Genomic DNA, 12,899 nt, shown 5'->3' with positions numbered 1-12,899 from the left:
TCACTGACTGGTTAACAACTGAGTCATGAAGAGCAGCATGATGTAGAGGACTAACAAAGGCTTCAGGGATGGAGACCAGAATTGATTTAGGGTGTGTATGTAATTAGCACTGATCTTCCCTTTGTCATATCATACAACAAATGCACAAAAGTCTACCTTTTCCTGTCACAAAGGAACTAATTTAGGTCATGTTCAATGCATTTTTACTCACATAGTCCAATATGCACTGTGAGCCAGCAACCATGAAGCAAACCTTAACTAATAGATTCAATTTAGTGAAAATTAGAAATTTCCATCCCTAACAATGTTAACGTGTTTGTTAACCAAATGTAGGACAATGAAGTGAGATGGGCCTGAACAAACATGCTGAAACCAACCTTTCCAAATTTGAGGAATCACTTCTAGTCGGTTGGCCACATCCAATGCTTGGAGAAGATCTATCAAAGTTTGGGAACGGGGAAAGAATACCTGATTAAGAGAAATACAAACATATTTTTAAAATGTTAATCAGTAAAGACACCAAACACATTTACAATGATAAGTAATGAATCATCTTACGGAAGGTACCAGGTCCTTATACCACTTCAAAGTGACATCAATTTGTTCCATGAGACAAAGCAAACTGAAAAACTTAGAACTGTAATGGAGAGAAAAGGTAGCTTTAGTCTCAGATGCCTAACAATAGAATGTTACAGCACAGCTTATATAATGATATGTTACACAGAATTTAAAATCAATTTATAAGTTACAATGTCAAGTTATGTGGGCCAATGCTTGACCTGGGAGGTGCTAACTATGCTCTCTGGAATTCCCAATTAAATAACTTCTTATCCACAACTAGCGATTCATGATTGCCTCCTCAGTATGCTCTCAGGCCATGGCAAGCAGTGACAACACCTTCATTTTAAAAGCATGCAATGTGAAGCAAGGATATGGACACACAATAGACAATCATCACATGCCTATTAATAGGCTGCCTCCTTAAGTTCTTATTTGTTTTTAATTACCTGAAGTCAGACTCATTAAAGGAGTCTCTTTGGGCTTCATCTCTGTATTTTCATCTTTAAAAACAAGAGGCTGGAGTGCCTGTGTGGCTTATTTGGTTCAGTGTCTGCCTTTGGCTTGGGTCATGATCCTGGAGTCCCAGTACTGAGCCCCACATTGGGTTCCCTGCTCAGCAGGGAGTCTGCTTTTCCCTCTCCCTCTGCTGCTCCCCCTGCCCCTTCTCTATCCCTCACTCTCTCTCAAATAAACAAAACCTTACAAAGACAAAAAACAAAGAGGTTATACTGAAATTGTTAGGGATCCACCCTGTTATACATTCAAAAATATAATATAGGGTGCAGAGAAAAAAGATATATACATTTAAAGTGTTACAAAGAAAAAGAGCCTAAAAGATACACATCAGACATCTCAGTCTGGCAAATCTGTTTTACCACTGCTTGAATTTCCAAGTGCTCAATTAACATGTACTGCAAGTTACGGACATGCTGCCTGCAGAGGTGACATGGGAGTGCTACCCCATAGTCTCCCACTTGCAGAATTGACTAAGTGATTGCTTAAAGAGGTTCCAATAATGCAAAAGGATACATTTCTAGCACACTTACTAATAGAAATTACGCCGATGATCTGGTCCAATGAATTTCCAGTTGTCTCCAGTGTTTAAAAGGCCATGTACTTGATAAGCAAGTTCTAGATCTCTGAGAAATGAGCACTGAAAATTTGCAAGCAGTAATAAGCATCACTCAAGTTTATCAGCCAAACAGTGGCTTGATCACTAAAAAAAATAGTTATTTGTGGAAATATTCATGCTGATTCAATGTATTACTGGTTGACAGCAAATGAGTTGTAATATTGAGGGGAAAACAAACCCACCCCAATTTAAAATTTGAAATGAAATTTAAAATAAAGTGATTTTGATGCCTGTAGAAATCAATCCTATGAAAACACCTAGTCACGTGCATAAAAGACAGATGGAGTGCTCACTTCAGCAACACTGTTCTACAAAACCCAGGAAGTAATTCCAAAATGCACTCACAGACTTTTAAGTAAATTGTAGTCCCTCCCTCCCATGAAATACTATGTTGTCAACAAATAAAATATCATGGAAATGTGTCTGGCTGTGTGTGTTTGAATAGTAGAATAAAAAACCTGCAAGGATATAGACTAAACTTTTGGAAAGCAATTATCCTTAGGGAACAATATGCTGATCCATCCTAAAACGGTTTTAAACTACTTCTGGTTAGCACAAAATGAAAAACCAAAATTCAAAACAGCCCTTTGCCATTTCAAAAAGTCATTAATAAGCAAATATGAAATACTCTGAAACCTTATTGAACAAAAGTGTGAAAAAAGACAATATACAGAATAAACAAAGGGTAAGGGATGCTATGTGAGTTAGTATAAAGTTTAAGAGGAAAAAAAGAAAATTTGTAGTAAAAACATAAATAAAAGAGAAAGAGAGAATCAGGGAACCCCACCCACCCTGGCTCCAGTTACAGATTAATTTAAGTGGATAAAAGGAAAAAGAAAAACAAAAGTCAAGCAAGAAAATAGTACTTACAACTCTCATGGCCGACTGAAAAAACATATCTGAAAATAAAAGTTCACAAAGTCTCAGTTACAATGGATAAAATATATTTTCAAGTGAGCAGCATTAATAAAAATCCTAGCAATAGAATTGTTAATGGTAAGTTAAACCTAAAGGAATAAAAATTCTAGAGGAGAGGAAGCATACAGCAATGTGCTACACATATTTTGACTTCCACAGAATAATCACCCATAAGAAAAGCTACATTAAACTCTGTCCTCATCATAAAGCCTCTAATAACTGGCAATCAGGAAAGCAGGCTTTTTGTTTCACACAAGCAATTTCTGTGCATACCGTCATCTGGGTCCTTTGGGGTAAATTTCTGTCCTGTTATTTCATTCATAATATCATAGATGATGCGGGATGATCCTTTTGAAGGGTTTTCTGCAGAATGAGAGAGCAATGAGGTTTTATCAGTCGTCCCCTTCTGTAACACCACCCACCCACATGGCACGCAGTCCAAGGCTCCACACTTCTCCCTCCACCCTCGGCATACTACCCAGTAGAGAGCCGGCGGGGATGCATGCTCTCTAAAGGAGCAGAGGCACAGTACACAGCAGAACTGTGCATACGATCTGGAGCAGTTCTGGCTCTTTGTCTATGTGCTCCCAGGGGACTTTCCCTCCCTCCCTAGTCTTGTCTTAAGCTTGACTTTCACCAAAGTGGGAGACAAGCACACAACCAAACCTGCATACTTAGAAAAACAAACATGTTTTTTGCGAATCATTTGTGTTGCTTTGAAGTATAATCAAGATGAAAAGGCCAGAAAAAGAAAACTGTAGGATTAATGGATATAGGCAATCCTCTTAAAAATCACATGAAGTGGGTACTAATAGGTAGAAAATGCACCTATACAATTCCTTACACCTTATTCATCCAAATCCGCTCTGTATCTTATCCACTTTTCAAGTGATTAGTTTTAATGACAGTATAGATGTATTCCTAGAATTTCCTTAAACGTATTCCCATTTGCTAGCATTCCTAATCATTTTATTAGTTACATAATAATTTACTTTATATGTATCCTTTCAATCTTTAGGCTTTCTTTTGAATAACTACCTAGACGTTGTCAACTGCAGGTAGCTAGCTCACATACCTGTAAGGCAAACTGACACTCCTCCTCTGAGCCTGCCCCCATGTTTCCGAGTGTTATTTAGGAAACAGGACCACAGACTTTGGTTAGAAACGAAATCAAAGTGATGTGTGACAATAGAGAAAAATGCAACAGGCTTTGGGGTCAGAAGCACCAGTTTCACTACAACGTCAAGACTGAGTAAAATTTCAGAAGAAGATCCAATTACTGTGGAAATTGTTTACCTCTTTCCCCCTACCCTAAAAGATAAAACTCTTCCCTATAGATGAGGATGTGGATTTTGTAAAATTAGCCTACCAAAACACGGACAATCAAGTTCTTCTGTTTTATATCTATAAAGTCTACTGCAGTAGAGAAGGACTGGAGCGGTCATTTCTGAACCCACCACTGGTTCTTTCTCAGGTTGGGCCAAATGGATAAGAACTGACAGACTATGAGTGCTTACTATATGTCTTCCAAGACACTGGACACAGTTCATTTAATCATTACAGTCCGACGGTATTTACTCAGGTAAGGTATCGAGTTCCTTTGGCATAGCTGGTAAATGACAGAGGTGAAATTTCAACTCAGATGTGCCTTGCTCCAAAGTCTGTTCAACAGAGCACAGCTCCAATAGGATCTGGCTGACCTAAAGTAGGTGACAAACAGAGCTAAAAAGTTCTCCCACAAGGCTTCAAAATAAGGTTAAGGTTACCACGGAGCAGCACTGTCCAGTAATTTCCTTAAAAATGGAAATGTTCTGTTGCTGTATCACTGAATACAGTAGCCAGTAGCCACACGTGGCCACCTGGCACTAATGCAATGAAGGAGTCTTAAATACCATTTAATTTTAATTAAATAGGCATGTGTGACTAATGGCTATTTTAGTGGAAAGCACAGCTCTGGAGAGGCAAAAGAACTCCAGAATAACATACCTTCTGACCATTTGTAATCGTATACCAACAGTACATTTAATGGCCCCGTCCCCTCCAGCTGAAGTTTTCCGTAACAAACAAGGTTACTACCTTCAAGGGTAACTTTCTGCCCAGGCTACAGGATAACGTTAATTTGGGAGTTCTCTATTCTGAAAATCATATAGAGCAAAAGAAGCCTACAGCAAATACTCACATAAACATAAGAGAGCTGGGTCAGCTTTCTACATAAGTTAATACACAATGTCATACATACCATGGTGATAAAACAACTGGATAACATGGTGGTATGTTGCCAGCGAGGGTTCTAAATTACCAGGTGGATAGAAAAAAATAAGAAACAAGTCAAACCCGGCTATCCAAAAACAGTTTACTGAGGCACACTGACTTAAAAAAACACACTGAACATGCTATTTAAGAGAATACATTACTATTCCTCTGAACAAAGACCTTTACTAGCTCATTTTGATTAATGTTAAGTGGAAAAATATAAAGAATCTCTTATAGAAAGCCTTGACACACATGCAAGCAAGCCTTGACATATCATTACTAAATATTATAAAGTACTATGATCCTTCACTCAAGAACACTAAGTATACTGAAATGAACTGATTCCCAAACAACTTTTAAAAATTACTGAAAACTATAAACACAGTAGCACAGTTGGGTTCAAATACCTAATTAGGCTAGGAAATATCATGGGATTTAAAACTAACTCTTAAGTAAATAGTTCTCCCCAGGATGAAGAAATCCACAGGAAAGTACCCAAAATATTAAAAAAACATTGTAATTTGCTATAAAACACATGACGATAAAGGAGCTCCCATCTTTAGTAAATGCATGTAATTAAGTGTGCCAAATGGCAGATCAGGAATTCTCAACACATTACTTAAAAAGCAAAAAGAGTTCACCATTTCTTTTTTGCTCATCTGGATCTAAGCCCTTGGTTCAGCAGTGTCTCAGCCTCCAGTGACGGACACCAGGATACATACTCACCTATTCCGATGGCTTTCATTTCACGAAAGGTCTGTAAGGCTGGCAATCTTCCAAATGCCTGAAATCTTCGGAGGCATTTCAGAATAGTATTAAATGTTTGCAGATTTGGTTTCACCTTCTGTGCAGCCATTTGTTTTAGGAGCTCCTAGTTGAATCAAAAGAAGTAGGTCTTATTTACACCTGGGTGGGTAAATTAACTAATATTACACACTAAAAAAGAATTTGGCACTCTGGCTAAGTCTAAAGTTAATAAATATATCCCTAATTTAAGAATTATCTGGCAGCCTGGGTGGCCCAGCGGTTTAGCGTTGCCTTTGGCCCAGGGCATGATCCTGGAGACCCAGGATCGAGTCCCATATCCGGTTCCCTGCATGGAGCCTGCCTCTCTCTCTCTGTGTGTCTCTCATGAATAAATAAATAAAAGCTTAAAAAAAAAAAAGAATTATCAGCAGGACCAGTGACTTTGCCTTTTACAGAAGTCACTCCATTCAGTCACCCCACCTCACTTGATCAAGGTGTCTGTCTTCACTCCCTGCCTAGTAAAGCAGAAGAACAGATTAGAATGAATGGGGGTGTTTTCCTCTAAAATGAGCAGTATGGTACAAAAACACACAAACCGTACAGTGTAAAAACATAAAAACATTTCTATTCTTTAATTACCTCAATCCACTGAATATAATTTTTTTTCAAACTTTACTTGATATAAAGGTTTCAGGAAATATGCATTATTTTTGTAATAAAACTATGAGAAATCAACAGAGCAACCGAAGTCTTTTTGAATTTTAGTCACAGACTCTGGTCAAGCAACTTTTTCTTCTCACATGCAGATAATTTAACTATAGGGTTGCTGGGAGGGTGTAAACATGCAACTGCTGAGTGTCCAGTGTCATAGTATCTGCCATGAAAATGCTCAATAAGTGTGGTCTCCATCCCCTGTATTTCTAGGAAAAGATATTTCAGACCCACTAGAAAACAAAAATGAGGGTTCCTCCTTACCAGTATATTATTCCATTTGTCCTCTGATTTCTCATTCATATTCAATGCTGTTGCTTCAATCAGTGCATTGAAGGTGTACACATCAGCTGTAAAAGAGGAAAAAACCTTAACAAAATTTGGGCTGAATTCCTAAATGGCTCAGTTTAACGAAGCAGTAATGCACATGTGGCTCCTAGCTCATTAATATATGTTCACAAAACTAGACAATCACTCCCTGCTCTGATCTCTCCTCCAGCTTCTACCACCAATACCACAAGAAAAGATTAAAAGTGAGCCCAAAGGTGAGGAAGATCCAAATATTCTGTAGATTCAAAGATGTTACAGATTCTTAAGGAAAGAAAAGGAAAGAGGAAAATTCTCTACAAACACACTTACCCTTGAGTCTGTTGTTTAATAATTCAGCATACAAGTTTAATGCCTGCACAAGAGCTCGGTGCTGGGAGAGAGAAAATACAAAAACTCAGCATTGTCAAACATGTTCACTTAAGAAATATTTGTACATCTACTGTTTTAGGGTTTAGGGTTTCGGAATACAATAGCAAACGAAACAGACAAGGTCCCAGTTCTCATGAAATTTATACTCTACTGCAGCAATTCTGCATCCCAGGTGACATTTGGTAATTCCTGGAGCTATTTCTAGTTGTCACAACTGGGGGTTGGGGAAGATGTAGTACTGACATGCAGTAGGTAGAGGATAGGGAGCTACTAAACATTCTACAATACAATGGAGAGCCCTCATGACAACAAATTATCTGGCCCAATTGTCAATCAATCTAAGGATGAAAAATCCTGATTTAGTGGAAATTAAAGATAAAAATATAAAACGTTACCTTCACCATTCCTCGGATCATTGTGCAGTAGGAATAGGAGTTTTTTTCTGGGATTAGAGCAAAGATTCTCTCAGCATTGTTTTTTGCCCTAGACACAGTAAGAATAAATGTGAACCAGGGGTAATAGGAAAAACCAACGGCTACCACAATCTACTGAGAGTTCACAATGTGCCAAGCACTTTATACACACAACTCTCACAATCCAGAGAGGAAGAGAGACATGTTTATCGTTCTGAAAAGTGAGAAAAACCAAGGCTCGAAAACCTCAAGTGGTTCAGAGCCTGGCAGTTAAGTGACAGAATCAGGACTGAAAATTTTTACAAAAACATTAATAGATACTCACAATACAGAACAAAAAGCAAAGTGTACACCGGGCACACAGTGGAGTTTCCCCACCCTCTCTCAACCATATACAACTCCCCAGAGGCCACCACGGACAAGTAGTTTCTCTAGCGTCTCTCTTTCATATCCTAGTGTGTGTACACATCACACTCTGGTGCATCTTCTTTTAATCAATCAACCAATCAATAAACATAACGATGTTTTACAGACTATGCTGTATCTTGATTCTGTCTCTTATAAAGAGGTCTCAGAAATCAGAACTGGGATTTGAGTCAGGATGATATGGCAAAGCCCATATTCTTAACCAGCATGCGAAATTATGAAAAACTACAAGAAATTTAATCTTTGATTCTACTCAATTTTTCACTTCACAAAAGACTTCAGATCTTAATGGTAGCTTTCCTTCTCCATACATCCATGTGAAATATCTTTTACCAGACGTTTCTATTCAGTTAAATTCTCAAATGTTAAACGTTATTCACCTTTTGTCTGGAAATGCTGAGCATTTCTGCCTGCTGGCCAGCAGCCTTAATTTAGAACTATATTCTAGGGCATGTGTGTTCTCACAAAAATATCCAGACTTTCAGAAAGGGAGGTATAAATTGGACAGTAGGACCACTGGTCAAACTACCCAAGGAATCAATACTATGTGAAGGTGACATGAAATGAAATGGGTGGTAGGGAGGAAAAGAGTGAAGTGTCAACCCTGTACTGCTGGTTGGAAGTAAACTTATGAAATGAGCTCTAAATGCAGAGGAATACCAATGGTGACATTTGTACTGTACACTAGAAACAAATTCAATTTTAGAAAACTTCAGGAGCGTATCTTCTTAAGGGGGTGATGGGGAGCATGCCACGCCCCATAAAGAACAGTACTACCAAGTTCTAATGATTTATAACCTACCTCCATGTGACTCCAAACTGATCATCAGCCTTCTTAGATTTCTTATCATTTTCTCCTGTGTCCTCTTCCTGAAATGAATCATCATCAACAAAAAATGACAACAGAATGCACCCTCCTAGTTAGAATACTTGAAATCAGAAAGGCAAAGGAAACCTCGAAAAAATAAAAGAAATACAGAGCCAATAGAAGATGAAGAAAAAACCCAGTAAATGTTCACCTAAAAAAAGGGATACTTTTTTCAGCAGACATCAGCTCACTTAGAGATGAAAGTAAAGCTAGCACTTAAAGCAAGAACTGACAGGCTGGAAGAGAGATGAAGCCAGTCGCCTGCACAGCCTAGCCCAGAGGGAGGAACTGGAAACTCAAACACAGCCTGGCTTGAGCTGACTGTGCTTGAACCACACAGAAACAACATATATGCCTATACATTTGAAAAGACTTAATGATTTCATATATAAACAATCCACATTTAGTGGAGGAAAACCAGACAAAAATGGAAGAAAAAGCACTTAATTTTTCATTTTCCCTTATGCAATATGAAAATATTTTATAAAGATGGAATATTATCATCTGGCCTATCTTCTCACTTAGCAATATATGATGCATCTTTCCACAGATGAATAGACCTATGCTAGTCCTCTCTATCACCACACAGCATAATTCAATTACATGACACTGGACATCCAGTCTGTCTTTCAAATTTTTACAAGTATGAATATATTATGAAAATGATGTACATAACCTTTGTTCACATGATCCAAAGATGTATGTGGGATCTTTTTCTACAACTCCTGGGTTGAGTAATTAAGATAGGACTTCTTATCTACAGGCCAGCTCTTGGCACAGTACTGTTCTAGAGCCCCAACAGTGTGCTCACTACTTGCTGCCCACATATGTATGCATTTTTGAGGGGGCTGGGGCCATGGAATCTTTCCCTGTTCCTTACCTATCATCTGGTCACTCTGAGTAACAACAACAGAGGGGCTTGCCTAATGTTTCTGCTCAACGTTTTGACTGCATGTGGTAGGCAAAGTCAAAATATTTTTAAGCTTACCAGCTCCTCTGATTTTCCACTTTGCTGAAAATGATTATCAGTTGAGGGCTCCCGGTCACCATAATAACACAGTAAGTCCAAGAGACTGTTACTTGTTTCCAAAGATACAGTGGTTCCTGTGGGGAGGAGAAGAAAGGGAAAGAATCCTTGAAACATTAAAGAACGGAAGCTTACTGGATTAAAATTCTTCACTTTTTCTACAAGCTAGAGCTTTCTTGGCTACATATTTTGTATCCTTCAGCACTCTAAGAATGGATGAGCATACACTCCATGTCAACAGAAACATCTGAAGAGATGCAAACACAATACCTAGCAACCGTGTGGCCTGACATGAGGGACTAAAACACAAGACAAAGCCTGACCCTGTGCTCACTTTGTACATACTCATAACCCCCAAGAAACTCAAGGTTTTAACTATTGTCTCCAAACCCAACACTCTGAGTGCAAATTACTGCCACTTAAGTTTCCCTGGCCCAGTTCCAATTTTACATATGCAAGCAGAATTATTCCACTTGGATCTGGGCCCTCACTGGAATACTTGCCTAGAAATACTAGCACAAGTGTCTAATTATAGTAGCTCTTAAAAACTGTTACTCAAAAACATTATGCTCCCATCTTGATACTAAGAAAAAAAGGAAACAGGCAGTATGAGATATAGTATTTGCAAAATAAAGTACCTGCATTTTTCTGAAAATATACTGACATTAAAAATGCCCATTAGGAAATTTAAAACCTCTGAAAAGAGCACAGCAGAATGGAGAGAAGCTCCGGAGGGTAACTGGACTGGATCATACTATCTTAAAACTGGAAATTTAATCAGTTTCCTTTATAAAATGATTATAAAACACAGCAATTCCTAAGGTACTACAGAATCAAATTATGTGAAATGCCATGCAAAGGCTTTGGTACTTATTGAGGTCTTGAAGGTAAAACTTCTTCTAACCTCCCCCATGGCATGTTGTCTTCTTCTGTTACTCTGAGCTGTGGGTCTGACACACGGTCTTCAGAACCGCTTACTTAATGTCTGCACGTGCATAAGCACAGTGTGTAAAACCAGAGGAAGACAGAGCTGAGCACTAAGAACCTGAATGCAGACTTATCATATTCAACAAGCAGAGGGAAAGGCATCCGTAAATTATAACACACATCAGCAATTCATTAGTACATCCAATACCAGAGCAGACCACACACTAAAATTCCCAAGTCAAACACAGCTTGCTGTAAAGGCTTCTTGTGTTCAAGAATGTGTTCAAGAATTACTCAGTCCAGTTCCTATCTCTTTTATGTCTGGTTGATTGTTATCCTAAATCACTGAAGAGCATTCTGTGGTCCATGAACTTACAGTCCTGCTGCCTTTGATGCTACTATAGGTATATTCCTCTCCTGGTAGTTTACAAGCCATGCAATTTAGATCTATATCACTAGATGTTCACCCAGATTAAATTCAGAGAGCCAGAGAATTTGAGAGACAGAAGTGCTGCAGAACTGTGATCTTTCCAAGGCTACAGAGTTAATTCACATTAGATTTAGAATCAGTATCTCAGTAACTCAGGTTAGTGTTCTTTCCTTTTTAAATATTCCTTTTTTTACCAGTTTATGCCTCTAAACACAAGGAGTACAAGAAATGTGAATACAGTACGTATATGCCTAGGGTTAAAAATGGAAGCCAAGGAAGAATGGTTCTATAATTTCTCTATCTGCTACACAATACAACCCAGGAGCACAGGAAACTAAGGTCCAACTCCATCTAGCTTATAATTCAAAAGTAAGGCTGAAGCAGAACTTGAAATACTATTAAACTTTTTTTTTTTTTTTTTTAACTACTAAACTCTTAAAAGTAGGAACACAACATTAGGCAGAGATCCTTCTAACTTTTACTCATGACCAGCAGGATCACGCATCCACAGCCCACTTCCAAAGCCCATGTTCCCAGAGGAGCTTTAAATGAACTGAGTCACCTGCTTGCAAGAGTTGATCAAACATGTCCACAGAGGCTTTGACTTTTTTGAGCTTGATTCTTTCCTTCAAGGCTGCTTCGCTTATATCTTCAATCTGAGGTTCAAAGTACTCGGGCATTAAACACTAAGAAAAGAAGATGGCTAGTTACCACAAACAGGTAAAGGGACAATAGCTGAGCAGGACTAAACTCTGTCCAACAACACACCAAAACAAAACTTCACTGTCCCAATTCCTGTTTCATGCGCCACGTGTACATCTTTGTAGGGAATACAATTTAAAACAAAAAAGAGACTACCTCCGGTATCTGAGACAAAACCATTTAGCTATTTTCTAGTTTGACTGAAAAGCATATATATATATATATAAATAAATATTTAAGCCATATCTAAAGAATCCAGTTTCCAACTAACTCCCCCAACTTCAAGTTGAACTTAACTTTGTCGCCTGTCAAAACTATCCCTTCTCCTTTTGTCCCTATCTTGTTTCGTGTCAAGAGTATACCTGGTTGTAAGGGCAGAAACTTTTCATCGCTCATACTTCTTTTACTCTCTGAACATTTACCATCACCAGGGTACACTGATTTTACCTAACCAGTTTATTTTAATATTTATTGAATGCCAGCCATTTTCTGCCAGACACAGAGCAAGGCATGGGAGACACAGAGATGAAAATCATCCTCTACCTTCAGGGTTCTCCCCATTTATCAGAGAGGAAAAGAAGAAAAGATTTACAGTGCAGTGTGAACATCAATAATGGGAGATCCGGGATGTGTGACATTGCTGCCTGCCAAGGAAGCAGGGACCCACGGGAGGCTTCAAGCAGAAGCGAGCTAATAAGCACCGAAGAGTAACAGCTAGTTAGAAACATCCAGGGGTGTGGGTGGGCCAGCAACTGACCATTCCATCACTGCCATTGTCCTGCAGAGGACAACCGGCACTGTCACCTGCACAATCGCAGACCTCCAATTTTGTCACTGGGAGTTGCCGCTTGAGAAGCAGGAGGCTGTGCTTGGCTGCAGGCATTTTGGGAAGAAAGGAGTCTGGGATATGAGCCTGAGGCTACTATTTTCACTAATAAACCCCAGAGGGCAGGGGTGCCTCTGTTCCACTTGCCACTATAATGACAGCACCAAGCACAATGGGTAACACTCAGCATGTGCTGCATGACACTCACACCTCATGACTACATGACACAGAGGTGGCTGGAAATAGAGTCTGGAATTCA

The 12,899-nt window shown here is 38.8% G+C and overlaps 1 protein-coding gene across 6 annotated transcripts in view; it reads right to left on the bottom strand.

Moving 5' to 3' along the window:
• PTCD3 (pentatricopeptide repeat domain 3) overlaps window positions 1-12,899 on the bottom strand; it is a 29,991-nt gene that overhangs the window by 4,293 nt on the left and 12,799 nt on the right. For all 6 annotated transcript variants that reach the window (XM_072770105.1, XM_072770103.1, XM_072770104.1 and 3 more), the window contains 13 exons: window positions 11,675-11,798; window positions 9,717-9,832; window positions 8,663-8,730; window positions 7,417-7,504; window positions 6,962-7,022; window positions 6,587-6,672; window positions 5,591-5,735; window positions 4,851-4,901; window positions 2,885-2,974; window positions 2,564-2,592; window positions 1,608-1,714; window positions 559-637; window positions 378-468 (listed from right to left, as the gene is read on the bottom strand). In XM_072770105.1, the coding sequence (XP_072626206.1) occupies window positions 378-468; window positions 559-637; window positions 1,608-1,714; window positions 2,564-2,592; window positions 2,885-2,974; window positions 4,851-4,901; window positions 5,591-5,735; window positions 6,587-6,672; window positions 6,962-7,022; window positions 7,417-7,504; window positions 8,663-8,730; window positions 9,717-9,832; window positions 11,675-11,798 (1,135 nt within the window). The remainder of the gene's footprint in view (window positions 1-377; window positions 469-558; window positions 638-1,607; window positions 1,715-2,563; window positions 2,593-2,884; window positions 2,975-4,850; window positions 4,902-5,590; window positions 5,736-6,586; window positions 6,673-6,961; window positions 7,023-7,416; window positions 7,505-8,662; window positions 8,731-9,716; window positions 9,833-11,674; window positions 11,799-12,899) is intronic.

This window comes from Canis lupus, chromosome 12 (genome assembly GCF_048164855.1).
Source record: "Canis lupus baileyi chromosome 12, mCanLup2.hap1, whole genome shotgun sequence".
Taxonomy (NCBI): domain Eukaryota; kingdom Metazoa; phylum Chordata; class Mammalia; order Carnivora; family Canidae; genus Canis; species Canis lupus.
This window is presented reverse-complemented; position numbering and strand designations above follow the sequence as displayed.